We start from the raw sequence: 23,936 nt of genomic DNA, 5'->3' as shown, positions 1-23,936 counted from the left end.
TTACATTCTAGGATAACAAATTATTTGTGCACTTTACTGAATAAATAACAAATGAACAATAAAATATGTAATTTATAATAAGTCAAGAAACATAAAAAAATAAAAAAGATGCAAAGTTATGACCCTTACTATCATAAAGTCTAATGAAGGTTACTAGTAAAAACAAATGATTAAAAAGTATGCACCTCAAAGTTAAACAACTATAATTTAGTACCAATGTACATACACACCGATAATAAGAAATATAAACAGAACTATATACATTTAGTTAGTTAATTACAACCAGAAAAATGTACACTATATTATAGACACACAACAAATAAATTTAATACATATAAGTTTAATTTAAGGGAGGGAGCATGTGGAAGATCATTAGGCTATAATTAATTAAACCAAAACCTTGCTTCACAAAGATTTAAATAAACTTACATAGTAAAAGAGATAATAAAAAAGATATTTGTTGTGAACTTAAAAGTCTGAACCATATCCAACAGAAAATTAATTAAATTTAGTCATACTATTTCAGAATATTATTTTTCAATTTTGTAAAAATAACATGAATGATTCAAGACATAAAAGTAAATATCATTACATCAAGTAGACTAAAATAGATTTTAGCCTCACACAGCAGTTGTATCACCCAATTTATACCACAAGGTACATGATTTCATAATTTTTAAAAACAATTTTTATAGAATCAGACTTTTCACTCTTTATATCTTATATAATTTTTATCTGTTTTCAATCTTAAAAAAGAATCTCCAATCACTCATTCCAATTTCTCTCTCTTTCACTCACTTTCTCTCGTTTAATTATTATTATTACAACTTTATTTTAGAATAAATAACAGGTAAAAATTAAATATTGTCTCATAAGCATTCTTGAGAATGTGTATTTGATATAAAAAGATACATTAGAAGAATAATTTAGTTTGGATCCAGCTCCTGAAAAAAAAAAGAATAAATAAAGGATGTATATACATGTTCCTATGAAATAAGAAAAAATAAAAACAAATACTACTTACAATTGCTTTTCACATAATTTTTAACTATATTCTAGTAATTTTAGAAACAATTTTCAATTTGAAAATGAAAACAGAAATATACTTCATTTCTCTACATGTGTACCCAACTTGAGAGATCCATTATTTCTGGCTTATATTATTTCACCTCACATTGTTGCTACATTAGTAGTTAACCAATTAGATTTTCTGGCTGGAAGGTTTAAGTATCTTTGTGGAAATAAAGAATCAGTGAGAATAGCAAATCTTCACTGTTTTTATCATTAGAACAATTGATTTAGTTGTTTTTCAGTACTCATACCATTAAATTAGTTAATATTCTCTTTTCTCTCTCATGATGAAATGCAAAAGCCTTCGTGATTTTAAAAACAAAGTGAAATTGAATTTTTTCATATCTTTATTTGAACTAATATGGATAACACTAAGCTTTAACAATCTTTTAACAAAACTAATTCGGTGAGTAGCTGAAAACATTTCATAAAACGTAAAGAGCTGTTTTGAAACTGACTCAATCAAGACTAAAGATCTTTCATATTGGTACTACAGGTACATAAAACTGTACTTGGCTGGCTCAACAATAAGCAACCATTTGCTTAATCCTTACAAAAGAAACTTAGATCTCCAACTGTTGAAGATCATACAGTCATCTCTAAACTGATGTTTCAGCCTTACATATGGATACACGCTGATCTAGGGTATTTCTAAACACTTGATTAGTTCCTTGCCTGTTACTCATCCTCTAAACAAGACCAAGCCATTTCAACCTCTGAACCTGAAAATATGAGATGCCAATTTCTTTGTACAGTTAAAAAATTTCCCAGGTTTTATTTTTTATTTTTTTTTTTCGACACCACTGAACACTATTGCACCTGGACCATCCCAGAATTTGTTTCAAAATTACTCTTTCAAATCTATCTCGTTGGTTGATATCTTTCTTATTGTGGGTCAATCTTTCTTTAGCATCTTATCACTGGTCTTATGCATCTTTGTGAAATGAAAAACAAGTCTGCTTTAAAACCAATCTGAGATAGAAAAAAGACCTTAATACCTGTGGAGTGCTTCTTCACAACTCTTCTTACTCTTCAATCATTTATTTTTGCTATACCTATTTTTAATTAATTTAATACATTTATTTTTCATTCAAATCTTTCTTTTTTAACTGTATGGTTTGATTAAAAAAAAAATTTTTTTAAGTGATGTAACTATGAATTAGATTAAACCTAAAACCTTGTAGACATAGATTAAAAACAAAACTTTTAAACTAATAAACATGTGAACTGTCTGCCTGTACATCAAATAATATTCAATTTCATACATGTTATAAAAAAGTTAGGTTTGGATGTTCAGGGCCACTTGACTGTACAAATGATAAAACTCCTTACATAAGGAAAACATGTATAACCATACTTTTGGCATTCAAATTCACTAACCATAACTGTAAAAAGAGAACTATCAAATGAAGTTCTATGTTTGGGTTTACAGCAAACATTATTTTAAAATTAAGAAATAACAAACTAAATATTGATATATATAAAAAAGGTTATAACAGCAATGAACCAAATTCAGTTTATTAATCAATAATATATAAATGAATACTAGAATAAGAGAAAAATCAAGTTTAATAAAGCAAGTTTAAAATTAACTAAAATAATCTATGAACTGTTAAAAAATAAACTATAGATAACATACTGATTCAGCTCGATGTGGACACAGCTCTTTGTAAATTGATTCTATAATTGGCCTTCTGAAAAAAAAAAAAAAGGATGTTCAAAAAATGATAATTTATGACTTAACTGATTGAGAAATGTTTTTTTTTCTTTATCAGTAATTAGGGAAAAACTAGAGATTTTTAATCCACAATTCTGCTTTCAAATATTTTTTTTTCTAATTTGATTTTTGGGAGACTATTTTTTTTGTTTATAGCCAAGATTTGGGACATAGAACCATCATAGTCATAAATAAGTATTTAATATGTTTAAACCATCTGCTAGGAGCTTTGACACATAGTCTTAAAAGAAAGAGATTTAATGTGAATTTGTTAATAACATTTGTGCATTTATTGTTTATAATGTTTATTAACATGTTAACATATTTTTGTTCTAGTTTTGCTATCTTGAGCCTAGGCTATTGTCCAGATAGAATTTTTTATTAAAGTGGGTTACTAATGCTAACACAGTTATTCATTTGGAACAGTTTTTATTGCTGTTTTAACAATTTTACTCTTCATTTAATTTTTACTAATTTTTTTTTTAAGCACTGAAGGAGGTTATAACTGTAATTATTAATCTTTAATAATAACATATTTAGTAATCTATGTTGTCATGAAGTTCAGGATTATTATTATATATTATGAACCATAACATAACCCAGTAAATAGCTAAAAAAAAAGGGGGGGGAGTTGGCTTTAAGCAAAATTGATTTTCAGATATGTAGTATGTTTCACCTTTCTCCTTTAAAATCCAAGTTTTCTGCCTCTGTTTTTCTTTATTAAAAAACTGTATAGATTCATACAAAATTTTTATAATACTCCAAAATATGAGTCGAGAAATATTTAAATAACAATTTTTGGGAAAGTAGACTGGAGACCGAAAATACTACCCTCTGCTCACATCAGTACCATTGAATGTAATATCATCTTTAATATATAATGTATACATTATACATATATGGTATATATTAATATATAGTAGTATGTTGTTTGTGATTCTAGGAGAATAAGAATTAAAAAAACAAAACAGATTTTCAACAAATTATAAATGCATATATTTCAATAAATTCAAATTTAAAAATAGATCTTAAATTTTATTTTAATGTTAAAAGTCAACAAAAGGTTTTGTTGTTCTGGTCCAATTTTTGTAAATGTATATAATTTGTTGCTTCAAAATTTACAAAATGTTTGCTGCCCTGTCAGGGTACGTACCATTTGTGTTTGCTGAAATTCAATTTGAAATAATCATAAAAATATGTTTGCTTATATATGCAAAATATACTAGCACTTAAAGATATATCTCTTATAATTTTAAAAAATTGACCACAGACACCAAAATAAATTAAAAAAAAAAAAGTAACTTAAATGGTATAGCAAAAAAGACAAATGCATAATATTTAGCTTCTGTGTGGCATAGGAAAAACACTGACAGCAACTGCACAATCAGACCTGATAAGATATGGTTGGGAATATGGCCAAATATGAGGCATTCTCATGAAAGTAAAGAATTCTGGTGGGTTAACTCATCGTCCGATATATCAATAACGGGCAGTGTTGTTGCTCCTAAGATTCTAAGGTTAGCTACATTACAAAATGTCCATAAAGAAATTGTGAACTACTATAAATGCATCTCGGAACAACATATGGACAAGAGATGTTCCCATATCAGCCGAGATAACAGTGACATTAATAAGCTGAGCAGTTTTTCTTTCAGAAACCACTGCAGTTGTAAAATATCAAAAGTAATGGAGTGATTAGAGATGAAGACCTCAACAACTATCTTTCCTGGGAGGTTCGTTCTAGAGGAGTGAATAGCATTCTAAGCAGTAATTTTGAAGAGTACATTTTGGAAATAAAGAAGCAGTGGTTTCTCTCTTCTAACAGCTTCAAACCAAATCAATAGGAAAAAACAAAAAGTAGATCTGGGTCCTCTCATTTAATTATCACAAAGCAGCCTGATGATTATTTGAAAAAATAATTTGAGTACGAATTATCTCATTTTCATTTGACCGCACCCCCAACCATCTTCTCCTCATCTCATTTTCCATTATATCAATTCTCAGAGCATGGCATTCACGAAGGGACTAAGTTCAAATATTACTACGTTTACACATACATGTTAGTGATATAAAACTGGGAAAAAATACAGTTTATGTAGTAGATTGAGGTTATCTCGTACACTGGAATCGGAGCAACTGTTTATCTTTTATTTTGAAAAAAAAAATGTGATCTGTGTAAAGTGACATCACAGCAAAAATGCTGCAGCTATCTCTATGAAGAAAATGAAAGAAACACAAAATGAGAGAAATAAATTTGTGTTTTCAGGTTTTAATTTTATTCTCTTTGATAGTAAAATGTTTCTGTAGATGACAAAATCTGTATATTTTAATCAAATAAAAAAAAAGTTTTACTTCTTTGATTCACATTCCGATTGTGCTTGATTTAGAAGGAATTTCAACAAGCACAAATGACCATCAAACTGAGCAGCAAAAGATGCAGATGAGTAAATTGTGAAGTGATGAATAATATATATTAACAACTGAACCAAAGCAAAACAAAAAAAAAAAAAAAAAACCTCATAAAATTTACACTTAAACCTTTGTAAACATTAATAAAATAAAATTAAGAACTATTTTAAAATTTCATTTTATTGAAAATTGTGCTTTTTTCTTTTTTTAAATTCTTATTCCCTAGAATTTACATGAGTTCCATGAACTACATGTATGTAACATATACATAATGAATTAAAGATATTAGTACATGCAAGAATACTAATTTGAACAGAGGGTGATATTTTCAGTCTCCAGTCCACTTTCATAAATATTGTTATTGCAATATTTCTTAACTTTTATTAATGAGTAATTACTTAAAACTTTTGCATGAACCTTTCTTATGGGAACTTTAATGCTCTAAAAGATTGGTTATTATGAATATTGCACTAAACTGCAAGGAAAAAAAAATATTAAAGGAAAACAACTGACATCAAACTTTTTGCATTTTTCAAAGATAGATTATCCTGTATCTCAGTAGTTGTTCGAAATCTTCCAATATGTTATGGACACAGCTTGTAAGAAATCTAATGCTCATCAACATAGCATTGCCAACAATTTACTGAAAGCAAGTTAATGAAGGGAAAACTGAAAAAAGTGCTTTTTCTTAGCAGTTTTTTTAAGATGGCAGAAGAATCAGAGAGAGGTCAAAAACCTGGAATTTAATGAGAAGCTTGAAATCAACAAGCATTACTCAATGTGCACCCTTTTTAGTATTTTCCACTTCATTTTATAATCACTACATTATCATAGTCACCTTCAGCTCTTAGTTAAAAGAGAGAAAGCTCTGTTAGCACTAGTTATATGCTGGTCTATCTCAGTCCGTTGATTGTTTATTGATGTTGTGGAGCCAAGGTATTTGAAACTGTCTACTTTTGGAAACGATTTTCCATCCACCCAGACCATGTCATTAGGGTGGATTTTTCAGCTTACAATCATATCTCAGTTTTATCTTCATTTACTTGCAAGCTGATTTTCGCTGCTTCTCTTAATAGAGTATTTGCAAGTCTTTTTATGTCATCTTGGTTACTTCCAAGGACCGCAATATTGTCCACGTATGCCAGGACCCTATGTTTCATTCCCACGTGCACCACACCATTTTCGCATGATGTTCTTCTAATCACTTTTTCTACAGCTAAGTTGAACAACTTTGTTGAGAGTCCATTTACTTGCCTCAGACCTGTTCTGACTTCAAAGGTTTCAGATACTTCTTCTTGTATTAGGACTCTGCACTTAGAATCATTTATCAGTCTTATTAACTATAATATAATATCATTATTGGACAAAATTATCATTATCCACTCTGAAAGATTACACTTTGTTAAATAATTTTGATTAAACTCATCATATCAATGTTTATCAAATAGTCTTTAAAATCAGTTGAAATATAAAAAGATTAATTTCATCACAAAGTAGAGAGGTAAGTGAAAGTTTTCTCATGGGTACACCAGATTTTTTAATACTTAATTTTGGTATTTCACTATTTTTTTTTTTTTACACAAAACGTACTATGAAAAGAGTTTTTATTGTTTGATAAAAATTATTAATGCTATTTGTTTGTAAATTCTCATCATTTTAAGTGAAAAGCTTCAAAGAAAAGAAGAAAATGTTTAAAGGCTAATTTAACAGTTTAAATAACAATAACAAACCCATGCAGTAACTTATTAATGTTCTGCAGTGAGATCTTCCCTGATTGAGAGCTCTCAGTTGCTTCCAAAATCCTCGTGGCTAGCTAAGTCAGTACTAAAGTTCATTAGCTTGGTTAAACTGAGGCATGGCTTTAATGTTTGTGTAAAGCCAAATAGTCAGTTGGAAAACCAACAATTACCCCAACCATCACTAATGCCTCCAAGCTTCTTCATACATGATGAGTTCTAGATGACAGAAGAACCACTCAGCCAGTTGTTTGCTAGTATATAGTGGACTTACCATTTTCTGAACTTGAGATATGAAATAAAGCAGTTTTTTTTTTTTAACAGCTTCCAAGGGCCATTGGACTAAACGATTGAACATGGATCAATTTGTTTTCAATGTAGAATCACCAAAAAGATTTTCATTGAAATTCATAAGACAAAGTAAACTCTCCTTTTAAGTAGTATACGGTTTAATTTTAAATTACAAGAAATCTAACTAATAAATACCAATATGTTCAACTTACTTTGCACTGAGGCCTCCACCAGGTGGCAGATCAGCAATTTTAACATCACCTAAATATCCTAGAACTTGCCTAAAGCCCATGTCTAGTTTATTGCTAACGACTTCTATAAAAGAACGAAAGGAAATCATTAGACTGTAATTACATATTCGCTTAACATTTTGATAAAATAAAAATTAATTTGCTTGATCAATAATTGTAATAACAATTGGTAAATATTTCTAGCCATGTTAGTAAATTCCACAGTACAAAAAATGAACAAATTGAATGGATTATCACTGATTATCAATAAATTAAATTCATTGTACATTATTAATAAAACTAATTCATTATAAATTATTAATAGAATTGATTCATTGTACAATAGAAATACATTAATAAGATAGAAATACAATTCACTCAAATATTAATGAGTTATAAGCTGATGGTCAAGGTATTGGATAGATCAATAGAATGGAAAAATGAGAATGGAGAATGATCACTGATCTGGCCTCAAAAATAGTAGGGGAACAGTAACAAAGATAAGTTAAAAGAAAGTGCCTGTGTTAGTTGCGCAACACATAATAATTAAGTTTTTGGCATTGGAAGGGAAAGTGGATCCACCTAACTGATATTTTTCAGTCAGGTAAAAACAATTCATAAGCAAGAATGCTCCACTGACACAAAACTTTTTCTGAAGGACAAGAAAGATTAGAAAATAAACCCCAGGATCACCGTCCAAGGATGAATTTGACTGCCACCATCCATGACATTGCTAACAAAGTTAATATCAACTTAGGAAGTATACACACAATGAAGGTGTCTCTGAAATTTGGTCTCTAAGATTTCAGGGGCCACACCTTTTAACAAGAAACAGATCACCTTCACTTTGCCTTCTTGGTCATTACCAGGCCAAGGGTATCTCACTAGTATATAATTAAATGAGACTAAGTTACACCATTACACTCCGGAGAGCAAGCGGGTGAGCAAAGAATGACAGAGAATTGGAGAGGCCACCAAGCAAAAGCAAAAACCCATTTGTGTGTAAGTTCTCACTATGGTGTTTTGGCATTAAAAAGATTTGTTTACTGAACTTCCTTCATAAATACAGAACAGTTATTACTGCCTACTAATAAACTCTCTTAGGGCAAGCAAAGGCCACTTGTTGAAACAAAAGATGACAAACTTCCATCAGAGATGCCATTTAGCAGCATGGCAACATGCAGCTTCATATTGCCTATCTTATTAGCCCAAAAAAGCTCAATGGAGTGTTGTGGGAAATACTTTATCACAATCCATAAAGTCCAGATTTATTGTCATGAGACTTTCACATGTTTGAAACACAATCACAAGCTTATAAAAATATGTAACTATCAGGAATATTAAATTTATATAAACAATAAAATGTGTGTATATATATGCATGTATGTATAGGACACATTAACTAACCTCTTACTAAAGATTCTATATTTTTGTTTAAAGCTTGATCACGGTCTATTGCTTCTTGAGATGGTTTAGGGGCTGCAGGAAACGTAACAAGTACAATGCTCATATTATCACGACTTCCCTGTTATCAAAAAAGAATGTTCTGACATATATAGAACAAAAGACAACTTAATCTATGAAACATATATAAAAATATAAGATACAGAGTGACCAGATTTATACTTTAAAAATCTGATGTCTGAAAGTCTCCTTATAACAATAAAAAAAAAAAGAAAAATGTTTAAAAAAATTATTATTAATTTAAATATGGAAAACAAAGAAATAAAGTTGGGGTAAGTGCTTATCTGGGGGCCAGAGCACGAATAGGAATTTTTCTCAATATTATTTTTTTCTGGTATTTAAAGCAAATCCATTCCATTAACTTCAAATTATCATAGATGGTAGCTCTACTAACAAAAAAAATTGAGAATAGTCCCTATTTATGCAAAAATCCCACATATAGATTTACTCAAACTTAATTTACTTAATACATAATTACTTCAATATCAAAAAGACATAATTTTAACTTTTAGATTAACAATTCAATTGTTGAATTTATATTAAAAAAATTACATTTTGTAAATTATCTCTAAAATGGTAATGATATAAGAAAAAGATGGTTACGGGTGTGGTCAGTAATGATCTACAAATAAGTAAAACATATTTTATTTGTCCAGACGTTTCGACCGGGATTTCAGGCCTTCATCAGGGCTAAAAACAAAAAACCAGAAAAAAACCTTAATTCAGAAAAAATATATCAAACACTCTAGGAACCATACATAACAAGAAATTAAGTATATAGTAGATGGTACTAACTGAAGTCAAAATATAATATTGTAAAGGTAAGAACAAATAATGAAAAAATTAGGATACATGATAAAATGGGCAAGAAAGAAAACTACATAGACAATACAATGGGCAGGAAAGAAAATGATTTACATGATACAATGGGTAAAAGATGCACATTAATACAGATGAGTAAAAAGTAATAAGTTTAATAAAGACATTAAACTAAGTTTAATACACACAGTCAGGAACAGTGAATATCAAAAGAATCAAAAGAGAAGAAGGATGTCAAGGTGTGAAGAAGGAAGAAAAATTAAAATAAACAAAGAGACTTAGTCACTCATGCAGAATTACTGTCAATAGTGAGAATGGATCTGATCAGCCACTAGAGAATGCTGTGAGCCAGAAATACATGATGGCATATATAACTAAATATGAAAGAGCGTTTAGATCAAATTAATAAAGTAGAAAAATGAGACTAAAGGCTTATTTAGCAAGTCAAAAAAGAAATAACTATTAAACAATTTAGCTCAACTATAATCTCTTTTTAAATCTAAAATTTTTTGACCTGTTGTATAATAATTATTTTTCATTAGTATTGAATAAATTACAAAATAACTAATAAAAAATCGTTATCACTTATTTAGCTCAACTATGTTTTCTCTTTAAATCTAAACTTTTTTCACCTTTCGCTTAGTAGTTATTTATTTTGTAATTTACTCAATAAGCCTTTAGTCTTATTTTCCTACATTATTTATTTATCTAAACGCTCTTTAAAATTATTAGTTATACACGCCATTATCTATTTCCGCTTTGCTTAACAAGCATTCCTGTATGTTAGGACTTGTAACCAGCACTCTGTAGCAGCTGATCATATCCATACTCATTCTTAACAGTAAATCTGCATAAGTGACTAAGTCTATTTGTTTACTTTAATTTTTCTTCCTTCTTCTCACCCTGACATCTCTCTTCTCTTTTGACTCTTTCGATATTCACATTTCCTCACAATCTGTATTAAACTTAGTTTATTTATTCCTGAGCGTCTTTTGCCCATTGTATCATGTATATCACTTTCTTTCTCAAATTTCATTATTGTAATTTAATTTTTTCATTGTTTATATATTTATTATCATTATTTACACACGTTATGTTAATTTCAATTTTTTTCATTATTTGAATTACATTAACATTTTCTTTCGCATCTTTCATTGTGTTAATTTCTTTATCTATATGAGCACCATCTGATTTCTAATAAGTTTTTTTTTCTTAGTTTATTTTTCATTATTTCTTTTGTATTATTCTTACCTCTACAATATATTTTATCTTCAGTTCGTATCATTTACTTATCATATATACTACTATCATCTGTTTGTTTGATATATTTTTATTTTTCTCTAAATTAAGGTTGTTATCTCATTTTTTGTTTTCAGCACTGATGAAGACTTGAAATTCAGATCGAAATGTATAATTTAAATAAAATAATACAAAAATAAAATAATTTTTACTTATTTGTATATTATTACTACCCACAAAGGAGGGTCGGGTCCTCATACTGAATCTATGAGCAATAATAAAAGCCACATAATAAAAATGATAGCTAAAAGAAGCATCTCCTAACATTTTTCCTCCCCTGATGGATTGTGGTAAAATGAGAGGTCCACAACCTTCTGATGGTTTGTTTATTGCCCTTGGTGAAAAAAACCACTGGCTGGCCAATGATAGAACTAATATTTAGGAATAATTGCGATTAAATTGTTTATCGTTTAGAAAAAGTATTTTTGGTGGAGACATGCCTAACACTGGTTGGCCCAAGGTTGTTTTTACATCACTGGCAGGCAGAGAACAATCAAAGAATTTTCTAACTTTATATTTTCATTATATTGACAGCCGGATCCCAGAAAATTAACTTAAGGCTTTGTGCATGCCTCTGGTGATAAAATGATAAAAATTAAATGCATATCACCAGTAAATCCACAAGCAATTTCCAGTAAGAAATTTCTTCCTTCTTTAATAATAATTAATTTGTTTTATGTTGAACAACTTAAGATAATCAGAAAGAATTTGTGATTACCAAGCCAAAAAGACATATGACATTTAAGATGTTACTTTCAACATATACTTAAATTTTAAATACCTTATGAATTTTTTATTTGTCTGGTTTTTATAAAATTTATACTGTTTAATAAAAAGTTTTAAATAGGTCTGATTTTATAATTGTATATTTTAGACCAAAAAATATCCAATTTATCAATATGGTAGTCAATTATACAAATGTGCAGTAAAATTAGCTACCAACTTACGATTAGTATTTTAAGTTTAAGACAGAAATTGTTCATAAGAACAGCTTTTTTAAAAAATAAAGGTCGTCATTAACGATTTCCTATTTTTTATTTGTTTTATTTCAGAAAAATAATAGGTGCTATTAGATTGAGGCTTCTTAGCATTTTCTTGAATTCAAAATAAAGCTCATATGCATAATAGATATCGAAACGGATTTTTTTTCAACAAAAAATACACATTCATATTATATATTAACATTATCTTACAAACTATGAACAATTATTTTATCATAATCTTTTATTATATATCTTTGACGCGCGGTCATAAAGGCTGAAGTCAAAAATATGAATTTTTCAGGAGAGCAAAAACAAAGTTCAAAACATTATATAAAATCTAATTATTGATATTTTATAAAACAATATAGTAATAAGTCTATCTGAAGCATAAAGACCTTATTACCAAACGGTAGCTCTGATTTGGTGCTATAATACAACATAATCTCCAAATGCTCAAAATGTGACTTAAGCCCTTATACAAAGGGCCTTTTTTTTTTTAAAGAATCTTAATGTTAAGTCAATAGTCGACAACTATATTCATGTCCTGATAAGAAATGCTAACTATTAAAAATATAGCAATTATACTATTGACAAAAAATCAAATTTACAAAATTTAAATTCATGCAACTTAAATTTCATAAATGTATAAGACACAATTAAAATCCCACAACACTAATATCAAATATATAGAATTTAAAACAGAAATAAACAGATTGCATACACTAAGTAAATATACAAACAGCTATCCTAAGCTTCCTCTATTTCACAGCCACTTAGTATTATCACAAAACTTGTACGAGTTAGTTACAGGGCACAGTTATTAGTTATTTAATGTAAAAAAACATCAGTTTCCAAACAATTTTAAGTATTTTTCCTTTAAGTTAATATAGTTATATTTGATTAGTCCCAATGTGTATCCTGTAAATTTTGGTGTATAGTAATTAGTTCAGGAATTTGTTTTTTTAATAAACCTGTTTTCTTAAATGTAGCCCATGAATATAAAAACAATAAAATCATTAAGCATAGCCAAAACATAATTATTTATTTTTGACTGAACCACAAGATCCTAAAAAAACACACATATTTATAAAACACATGTATTTTGTCTAAATAATAAAAGAAAAATGTGTAATGACTTAAATTATTTAATAAAAATTTCTACCTTATAAAGGCAAGTGTCTATAACTTGATTTGTAATAGCCTCTAGATCATCAGTCAGCAACAACAAAGATCTAATGTAGTCACAAACGTCTTCATTAGACATGACATCCCAAATCCCATCACATGCTAGGACTAAGAATTCATCATTTTCTTCATCTCTATCCTTTAATTACACAATTTACACTAATTAGAAAGAATATATTAGAATGAGTAGATCTAAAAATTGTTATCATATAGAAATTAATCCTAATAAATAAATAAATCTTATTAATTATAAGTGATAGTGAAAACTTGATCAGCAAAGATGAGCTTCAAGTACATTGTCAATGAGCTGATCGAAGATTTCTTTGGTAATAAAGCCGAATTTATTACAAAACAAATATAACACATTTGAACCAATAAATCCTAACAGGGACATTAAGGCCATCAGTGGGTATGAACATCATCAATCTTTGCCTACATACTCCACCCTTCCCCCTCCCCCTTGAAATCCATCAAAAACCCAACATGCTACTTTAATATAAATGATGTTTCATATCCAAAAATAATACAAGGAAGTATAACTCTAGTTCGTGAATTGTTTCTTTTAGATTTTTGGCATTAGACATGAACTAGGCAATTTAGTAATAAATAACTAATAATAGAAATAACAAGAACCTTTAAAATAGATTTTATTTCTTCTTGAAATTAATTTCTTTTACATACTGTACTGGTATTGAAACTTATTCCCTATTATAACTATGTCACTGAAATTAATTGTGATTTCTTCTATTGACCATACATCTGCTGGTTTCATCAATATTCAATTTTGTACCAAAATATTAACCAGCTACCATCTACATCGTATACAAGTAAACAGTTTTCACATCTTAACCAAAACTATTCAAGAATAAAATTAATTTAATTTTTCCCCCCTTCCCATTGGTAAACCATTCAATTCCAACCATAATACCACCAATTAATTCAGCTTATTTATTTGAGGTCATTAAAGTAGTATACTAGGCCTTATCCTCTAGTCAGATTAAATAATGTCATTTGGTTCAAACACATACTATACAGACCCACATAAATCTTTTATGAGAGAACCCTCAACTTACCTGGACATCTCACAAAAGTTGTAAATTTCTTACGAAGAAAATTAAGAACTTGAGGTTAAATTCAGAGATATCTTCAGGTTCTAACAAAAACTAAAAGAGCACCCTGCTGAGTGCAGAATGGTATATCTGTATGTACTAGACATCCTGATGATTATATCACATTTAAGTCCCTTAGAAACCTTACCCAGCCCTCCTTAGGCCGTTTTAAGGTAAAGCACTTTAATAGTATCCTCCAAGCCCAAGATCCTAAGGAAATTCTCCATTACCGGCCCCACATCCTCCTATCACTATCCAGTCTAATCTGACAACCTTAATGCATTTTTCAGTGACACCAGTCTGAATACGTGTCAGATCCTCCCATATTCCCCTCCTATTACCCCAACTTCATTTAACCCAGATCATTTCTATTTCGTTCACATAGCTCCTAATGACCTAATACTCTGTACTGAAATTTTGAATGAATGACATTAGAAAAGATCAAACCTCAGTAAAAATGATACGACTGTCATCCTTCCTGCCCTTCTACCAATCTACAACTTTTCACTTCAAAACTACATTTTTACCACAGCCTGGAAAAAAGTATCCTCCATACCTTCCTACTCCATTTCCATCCTATCAAACCTGTCAAAACCTCTGGAAAGATTGGTACATTCCCAACTCACATCATTCCTTGAACAAATTATTATCCTTAATCCATTCCGTTCTGGTTACTACAGCACAAACAGCCCGGCTAAAAATTTCCCAAGATCTCTATTCCTTTATAGACCAACAGAAAATCATAATTCTTGTCCTCTTTGACTTTTCAAAAGCCTTAGACTCTGTCGATCATGTAATCCTACTCTCAAAACAACACAATATTTCCGTCTATAGTTCCTTGAACTTGTTCTACTCCTTCCTGTCTCTCAACTCCCAAACTGTTGTTATTCCTAATAAAATCCCTCACCATCACTACTTCTCTCTCACAGTGTTCTTAATGTTTCTCCCTCTTACCTACCCTATTTTCCATATATATAAATGACTTACATAATGGTCTCCGCCACTCCCAATATCATTTTATGTTGCCTACCTACAAAAATATATACGTCTTTCCATCCTTCTGACATGATCGAAGCTCCAGGAAGATATCATCAGCATACACCATAGAGCTTCGGAAAGTAAGTTCAACCTGAATCCAGCAAAAACCAAGAACATTCTCATCGGCTCAAAACCCTTTCTTAATATTCATTACTATACCTAAACAACATACCTATCAAGTTTCAAATCACCATAAAAAAACCTAGGAGTCACCTTTTATCAGTACTTAACATGGAATAGCCACATTTCCCAGATAACTTGAATTACCATCTCAATCCTTAAACAGCTCCTAAGATCCTGTGATTCATTTCCTTAAAGTACCCATCACCTTCTAGTATCCTCCCTTATTCTTCCACATTTTGACTACAGGTGCCTAGTGTACAGAGGACTATCCATTGAACTGGAAATGAGACTAAAAGACTAATGAAATGTTTTATAAGATTCTTCGGTATTCCCAGGGGTTCTCTTATCTCTTACTATTATTCCCAGCAAAGTTAGTTCTATCCCAGTATCCGGAGACAATACCTCCTTGGCACATTTATATTTCAATCCCTAATAACCAAAAAACCTTCGTGTATCACTGACCTCCTCACCCTACATTTATCCATTCACTTGTTTAACACAAGATCCCAACCAACCAATTTATATATCCCTACTCCTAGAACTGCCTCCTTTGAAAAATCCTTTGCTGTTTGAGCTACATCATTTTGGAACTCTTTACCCATATCCAACCATAAAGCTTCCTTCTTAATATCATTTAAACATAAATTATATATTCATCTCCTTGACTGTCAAAGTTCCGTGAACTTGTAAATAATAAACAACAGTATAAGCATGTATAAATACGTATCTTTGGTTCATACTTTATTTTATATAAATATTGTAATAGATTTATTTAATTATGTTCAAAATAAGTTAATGAAGTCAGACAAAAGCTGTTAAAACTGTTCCAAAATGTTATTCTTAGGGGTGGTCCCAGAATAAAGATTGAAATTCATTCATTCATTCAATCTGTTGCCATTTTTGACCAATATTTTTTTTCTTTTGGTGATTCTACATTAAAAAAATCTAAACATATCTGTTCAATGGACTTTGGGAACTGAAGAAAAAATAAAACACTCTACAATTGCTTTACTTTTTATCTTGAGTTGGGAAAATGATAAAGACATGGTTCTTTGTTTTCTAGAATAGATTATAGAAAAAAGAACATTAAACTAATCATTATTAAATCAAATAAATTTAAAAATTATTAAATTACTAAGTAAACTGTCCTTCCACATTTTTTCACACCCAAAATGGTGACATATTTTGACACAGAATGCCAATACACCTCTAAGTTTAAAATATCATAGAAAATCTTTTTTATTTTTAATCTGTCCTGGAACAGTGTTCTTCTACAGAGTGACATAAAAAAAAATGTAATCATAACAGGTGTCAGAAATGTTTTTAGAACTTTAAAAAACCTAAGTACAAATTCCTCCGGGGTTAAAAAGTTTTTTTAAATAAAAAAATTTCTTATAATTCAGGAACCTTTTGGATTGATTCAAGTCAAATTTGGTCAGTAAAGGTTCTTAAACTCTGTGATTTATATTTATGATGTGGTTTAGAACCAAATTTATACATTAAAAAAAAACAGTTTTGTTTTTATTTAATCAATTATTTTACCTAAATATTCTCAAATAATGCAATGGCTGCTTATATGAATAAAAAGAAGACACACCTGTTTGTTTCAAAGATAACTGGCAATTTTTGTGGAGTGAAAGCCCAAGGAGTAAACTGAAAATTATTAAAAAGGACATCAAGCCCTGGGGTACCTCCAGCTGCAAATGCCGTAGAGGATGTAATGACCAGGCCGAGAATGGGTCACACGAAGCTTATCCACTACTACCTTATTTCAAAAGAAACTCCTCCGAACTGCCAGTATTGCAACAACAATTTGACAATTAGCCAAATTTTCCAAGAATACCCATATTTCACATCGCACCTGAACTAGGATAATAGCTTAGGATTAAACCCAGATATTTCAAAAACCCTCGGAGACGATGATAAAACAATAGAATTGGTGTTTAAGATTTGCTGAAAATAAAAAAAGTATAACATTGAACGGGGAGAATAAAGATAATAATAAAAATAAAAAAGAATAATAATAAAATAATAAATAATCAAATTAAAAAATAAATAAAATCAAACAAATATGAGCAAAATTAAATGGGGTATAAATGGCGTTGATGACTAGTGATGTTTGGCGCCACTAAACAAAAAAAAAAAAACCAATGGTAAATTTCCAGAAAATAAATTTTTAGACATAATATATTGATTCTAAATGTACGGTAGTCACTAATAATCCAAAATTTGATGTTCCACAACTTTTATTTAAAAGAATATTAATTTATGACAGTGGTTTCCGAGGTGCAAACATTTTAAAGTGACTAAATTGAATTTCTCGGCAAAGTTAAAAAAAAATTGTAATTTTGTACCGTCAATGCCAACCGTTTTCCTGGACCGGATGTTTAATGTTAGGCACTCGTTACCCATAATTTAATTTTTTTAAATTAATTATAGAATGAAGTTTGCACTTAGGTGTGCTGTTTAAAAGTTAAAGCCCAAAAACTGAAAAAGTCTAAACATTTGGGGGTCTCTCCCATATCTTTTCTTCCTGGCCAACCACTCAGACCTGGGAAACTTATAGTATTATCTTACATCAAATGGACTTTTTAAAACCATATTCAGCTTTCCAATTGGTATCCCAGGTTAACTCGTTTAGATGGTGAGGTGGGGCAGCAGATACCTGAATCCTACTTGGAATCAGAAACTGGCAACCAAATGGTGCTAGCCCACTGAGGAGAACAAGACTCATCCCGTATAGTCTGATTGTAATGCCAAGAAGGTTGAATAACTCGTTCTGTTATAATAGAAACTCACACTTGTATTACGTAAATATTAAATAAAGAAAACAAGGATAAATTACTGAGGATAGGGACCAAGTTATATCATAAATGAAATGAACAGAATGACATTCTCCATAATGGTTGAAAGAAATGGAATATAAACTAAGTCCCATCAATTTAGAAAAGAGCTTCAGCTAATGGTTGAATGGTAACCCCTTTCTTAAACCAACTTTGGACCACAACACTAATCAGCACCACCATAAATATCAACAAACGTAGGTTTAATAACAAGAGGAACAATTGACAGAAGTAATTAGTTAAGGAACTATTCCTTACCAGTATCAAGTGGTAACTTGGCATTCATTAATTTGTTTAAAAATCTTAAGCAAAATAAAATAAAGCAATTATTTCACTGATTTGACAACCTGAGATAATTAAAATTATGGTGTTATTAGATCTTCAACCAAAACGCAAATGAATAACCCAAATAAAAACTGAAAACAATAATTTGTCTATTTTGACAAAATAATGATCAACAATACTGTATACTTAGGCCGATTATCACAAATCACATTTTACTCAAAGAATTGAAACTAATTAATTTTCAAAATAATAAAATATGGTAATTTCAAAATCCAATAAACACTACAGTGGAAAAATATTGTTCTCAAATGAATAATACTAATTATACTAATACTAAATACCAAAAATTAAGAATAATGTAATCCTCACAAACATATCAATGATAAAATCGGATTTATACATAGGATAACTGAATGCATTTATAAATATATACAAAAGCATATGTATATGACAAGATTATACTAGCTAAAAATTTAGAGAATAACATGACTATCACTTAGAACAAATAAAGCAACAACCTCTATAATAGCCACACTCACACATCAATAATAATCAATAGGTTTCAAAAACCACAAAAAATTATGTCTCTGGCTATAAAAGACAACATTCAAATTAAAAGGAAATGTACCCCATACCTGTACAAAAACTTCCGGTTCAGGAGAAACAAGCTGCTCACAAGGTCCTCGTCCTTCAACACTTTTGTATTCGTAATCGCCTAAGGCTCTTGATACAGCAAGTGATCCATTGACCCTTTGGATCATAACCGTTCCACCAGCATTTTGTATCCTTTCTTTTTCACTAGGCAATATAGGTTTATGGTCCCGAGTTGAAAAAGTAGGCTTGCCAGACCTACAAAGCACAGCTCTGGAATCACCACAGTTAGCAATATAAAACTGTTTAGGAGACACAAGAGCACAAACAGCAGTTGAACCAGCTTTGTCTTTCCCACATGCGAATTCAGGTTTTGCTCTTAACCTATTGTCAAGCTTAAGAAACCCTGTGCGAATTCCTTGAGGGAAATCAGATTCTTTGAACTCTTCACTGCTAATAATACAGTCTAATAATTCATCAGCACAATGTGAAGACACCGTTGCACCTGCATGTCCATCAAAAACAGCAAAAAAAGACCAATCATTGAGCTGTTCTCCTAAACCAGTTCTCACGTGATGTGCATCTTCCATTTCCACCCTCCAGCCTTGCATACTAGCAACTCCATATCGCAATCCATTTCCACATCCATGTTCATTATGTTTATCTGTTTTAGGTTTATCTAAAAACGTTCCCATTTTCCTTTTACAAACTTTACTACTAGGTTTCTTTGGACATTTTGATACCTGAAACGGAAAATTATTCAATATTATATGTTTCTAATTTGGATACCTCTCATATATACCAGTAAATATGGGTAAACTTAACCTTACGTTTTTGATTTAATGGTTTCTCCATAAAAATATGGTTAAAACTATTATATTGTGAATGCTATATACATAATAATACAAAACAATTAACAAAACAAATTCAAATTTTTAACCTCATTGTCTGGAAACAATTATCTTACGCTCTAGAGAATGGGAGGCATTAATAACAGTTCCCTAGAACCATACCTTCACATACCATAATTACCAAAATTAAAAATAATAACATCAAAACATTTTAAAATTGGCTTATTATAACAAAAAGAAACACAACAACCTAGATGAATGAGAATGGCGAAGGCATGCCGCACATGCGCGTACTATCAATCTAATTTTAGAATACTCTCCTGATGTCAGTAGACTTCAGCACTTAAAATATTACTATCTCAATACGTCACTTCGTGAGGAGCAGAACATATGAACTTGTTAATTCATTGGTTTTCATAAATGATGTGTTTACTATATGATGTGCATAATACACATGTCCTATATATTAAATAATCTGTATTTTTTTTAAATTAAATTTTTTTCTATCAAATTATTGGTAAAAAAGAAACACTTTAATTAAAAGCAATGTTGTCCTTATATATTGTTTTAATTCAGAAACAGCACAGTTTGCTATGAACGTATTGTAGGCAATACTGAGAGTACAATACCTAGTTATTTATAAACTTAGTTTTGAGAATTTTTTAAAAAAATAATTTATCAAATGTAAAGTAACAGGTATGTTTGATAATATAAAACATTTCGCTCTATTATTTTTTTAAACTTTTTTGTGAAGATGAAATTAAATTCTTTGCAACCATACTAAAAATAAAATTTATCTTCCTAAATGAATACTCGTAAAGCAACAGTTGGTGTAATAATTCTACATAAGATTGTTACCAGCTTATGGTCTTCACCTAATACATAATACCTTACACAAATACAAACCCTGAATGGAAAACAAAGCTCATAACTATGAGATAATTCTATCAGCATTGGTTATGAGACTAAAGAGTCAAGTTCTACACCTGCAAAGATGATTAGTATTCTTTTTTAAAAAATTAAGAGTTATCGAAATTTCGGAAGAATGTTAGGTTAGTCCCACTCGACCTTACAATACATCATAAAAAACTTAAAAACCGGTTAAATGGACTATTTAAAACAGACGAGCAGAGAACAATCACCCACAGTAAGTGATTCACTAAAATCGTGAAAAATGCAGCCGAAAGCCCCTAAATAAATTCTCGTCAAATTGCAGAAAACATCGCATCAAAATATCAACAAAATTTTACTCTACCAACCGCGAGAAGTTGACTCTCTGGAACTGCCTACAAAGGAAAATATACTGGTTTGTCAATCCCGCTGGCGCACGTATAACCCATACACCAAGATAATACCGTGGTAAATGTTTACGTTTTGACCCACAAACGTTTAATTTGCTTTTCAAAAAACAATAGATGCTTGCAGAATATAATTGGTTCGTTAACAAATTTATGGGCGTGCTGCAATCTTTTCCTATGTAGTTAGCTGCATAGGACCTATTTCTGAACTTGCACGGTGGAATACATGCTAAATTTAGCTGAAAACAAAATCATTTTATCACAGTGTTACATGTTTTCGAGGCTGGTGGTTTAAAAAAAAAGAAAGTTTTAAAACTTAAAGAACCACTGGTTTTAAAATACAATATTAATTTTATAAATGTAAACCTATCTAGGAAATTTACTTTTTCGCTAGCGTAAGCGAAAATAGCGGATGAAATTCATACTAGACCATGCTTACACTGAACCCAAAATTTTCTACATTCGGCCAAATCAGACAAGCCGTTTTCAAAATATAGCTGTCAAGGAAAATACGTTTGCGCGTACGTAATTGGATGGTATTTGATAACATTTATTCTAGACACAATGTACACTAATCTACAGCTTTCGTATAATATTGGTATTATATGATATCACCCGGTACAATTAACACGTACCAGAAAAAACACTCCCAGTTCTGGAAAAGCCTCAATCATTTTTGTAAAATTAGAAATAGCTGACATCAACCCTTTGTTGAAAATTTTTTTTTACCTATTTCTTGTTGATGGCTTCAAGAGCCAAGTCAATAGCCATTTGTTCTAGAAAGTGGGCACAATGCACGATTATCGTTTATTTACATGTTTTGCACTTCCGAACATAAATGTTTTCCTATTTCAATGAGATGAAAATTTGTAACATTGATGTAAGTCAGTTTTTGATTAAGTAATTGATCATCTCAGTATTTAAAAAAAAAAATAGATTACAATGTCATCAACATCAACGTTTGGAATACCTAGCATCCAACTCCTGACGTAATATCTTATCTTATGCCTCAATCCCAATACTTATTTACCCTATCGCCCAAGAAGCCTACATTCCACACACAAAAAAAAATGTGCCGATATCCTGGATAAATGTATCTCCTCCCAGATTTCCTTCTCCTAAGCCAATATCAAATTTCTTGAGAATTTTTCTTTAGATCATAGACTAGCGATGCTTTCCTCTCATTCCCAGCTCTCTTCGTAGCGAAGCCCTCTCCTCCATTGATTACAGGCCAAGTTGACACGAACAAATTTCGTTATTATTTGGAAAATAACCTAGAATTTAAAATTCCATTTAAGAACAACAAAACATTAATCGAGACACAGAAAATCTTACCATCATTAATAACAATAAGTATAAATTACAACACTTCAACCAGTAAAATTAATAATATTATCCAGACTAATTTAGCTAAAAATAATTGCCTCTAAAAAGCCAATGAACTTCAAAGATTGTAACCATCGACTTTTTGATGAATCCCAAACCTAGTCAAGATCTGATGAAGAAACATTTCAGATATTTGGCCAGCACCTCTTACAAACCTTTAACCCACATCCTTATAACTTCAATCTAATTCACCTTGAATCTATTGAAGCAAAACTAAATATTCCATTCCAAATGACCCTCCCACCTAAGGCATTACATCCTTCAGAAATATCTAACTTCATTCAAAGATTACCTTCTGTAAAGTTCCAAAACATGACTTAATTATATCCCACGTCATAATACTTCATCATCGAAAAGCTATTCTATAGCTCACTTATGTATATACAATCCTGTATTCCACTCGACATATTTTCCTGACCCTTGGAGATTATCTGTAGTCAGAATGATACCCAAATCCAAAAAGCCGGCAAAATACCCGTCCACCTACCGTCTTATCTCTCTTTTACCCATCATAGACAAAATCGTAGAAAAGATCATTCTGAAATATATTTTCTAGAGATGATGAGTTTCTAATCATGCGATCCCAGATCGGATTCCATATCCCACTCTAATTTCCAGCAATGGTAACGTGTGGTGTATGTTATTTCCGCTGTATTGGAACGCGGAATGGGCTGCGCGGGAGTATTTTAGAATCTAGAAATGGCTTTTGATCGAGTCTGACATTGCTTTGCAAACTCAGTAAATTCCTACCCCCTCCAAACTTCATCATTAAACCTGTCAATCTCACTACCAGATTACTCAAAATGAATCTTAATGGTATCTATTCATCCCTCCTTTTTCAGTCTGCTAGTGTTCTTGAGGGTAGTATCCTTGTACCAAAACTATACATAGTTTGACATCTCACCCCATCCTAACATTGTAACAACCAGTGAATAGTGACCAAATTTCAGAGCGGTGTTGTATCGTGGCCTGATACTGCGTGTTCATTCATATTCTCAGTGTTAGCTATGTTATGAGGTTGGTAGGAATGAAATACAGGTTAGGATAGACGGAGGCAGAGAAACAGAAAGGGAACCAGTCTTTCCACAACGCTGAAGAGAACCAGCCTCCCGATACTGTTAAGGAAAAAATAACGCTAGAGAAGGGCGTTACACCTTGTGTTTACCTACACATCTCTTATAAAATATTTACGTCGATAGAGGTGTTTT

The 23,936-nt window shown here is 30.6% G+C and overlaps 1 protein-coding gene across 5 annotated transcripts; it reads right to left on the bottom strand.

Annotated features, from left to right (window-relative positions):
• Window positions 1–872: 872 nt before the first annotated feature.
• LOC106680079 (protein phosphatase 1B) lies at window positions 873–20,415 on the bottom strand. 5 transcript variants are annotated; one of them, XM_014419559.2, is made up of 7 exons: window positions 20,295–20,415; window positions 19,238–19,936; window positions 13,182–13,343; window positions 8,862–8,979; window positions 7,437–7,539; window positions 2,711–2,765; window positions 873–944 (listed from the first exon to the last, which is right to left on the bottom strand). In XM_014419559.2, the coding sequence occupies exons 2-7, from the start codon at window positions 19,886–19,888 to the stop codon at window positions 927–929; spliced, it is 1,107 nt and encodes a 368-aa protein (XP_014275045.1). In that variant the 5' UTR covers window positions 19,889–19,936; window positions 20,295–20,415; the 3' UTR covers window positions 873–926. The 5 variants fall into 5 exon arrangements, with proteins under 5 accessions (XP_014275045.1, XP_014275041.1, XP_014275042.1 ...); XM_014419555.3 differs by having other exon boundaries at window positions 20,019–20,350; XM_014419556.3 differs by having other exon boundaries at window positions 20,024–20,350.
• Window positions 20,416–23,936: the final 3,521 nt, after the last annotated feature.

The sequence above is a fragment of the Halyomorpha halys genome, unplaced genomic scaffold (genome assembly GCF_000696795.3).
Source record: "Halyomorpha halys isolate HHAL.00 unplaced genomic scaffold, Hhal_1.1 Scaffold241.1, whole genome shotgun sequence".
Classification (NCBI taxonomy): domain Eukaryota; kingdom Metazoa; phylum Arthropoda; class Insecta; order Hemiptera; family Pentatomidae; genus Halyomorpha; species Halyomorpha halys.
The sequence above is the reverse complement of the archived record's forward strand: the minus strand, read 5'-3'. Positions and strand labels throughout refer to the sequence as shown.

What these genes read in the sequence shown, in the direction of transcription:
- LOC106680079 (XM_014419555.3), bottom strand. Translation starts at nt 20,048, where the DNA reads ATGGAGAAACCATTAAATCAAAAACGTAAG. An exon ending in CATTAAATCAAAAACGTAAG is followed by an intron (nt 19,937 to 20,018) that starts GTTAAGTTTACC and finishes TTTCCGTTTCAG; the next exon opens with GTATCAAAATGTCCAAAGAA. An exon ending in TATAGAATCTTTAGTAAGAG is followed by an intron (nt 7,540 to 8,861) that starts GTTAGTTAATGT and finishes GTTCTTTTATAG; the next exon opens with AAGTCGTTAGCAATAAACTA.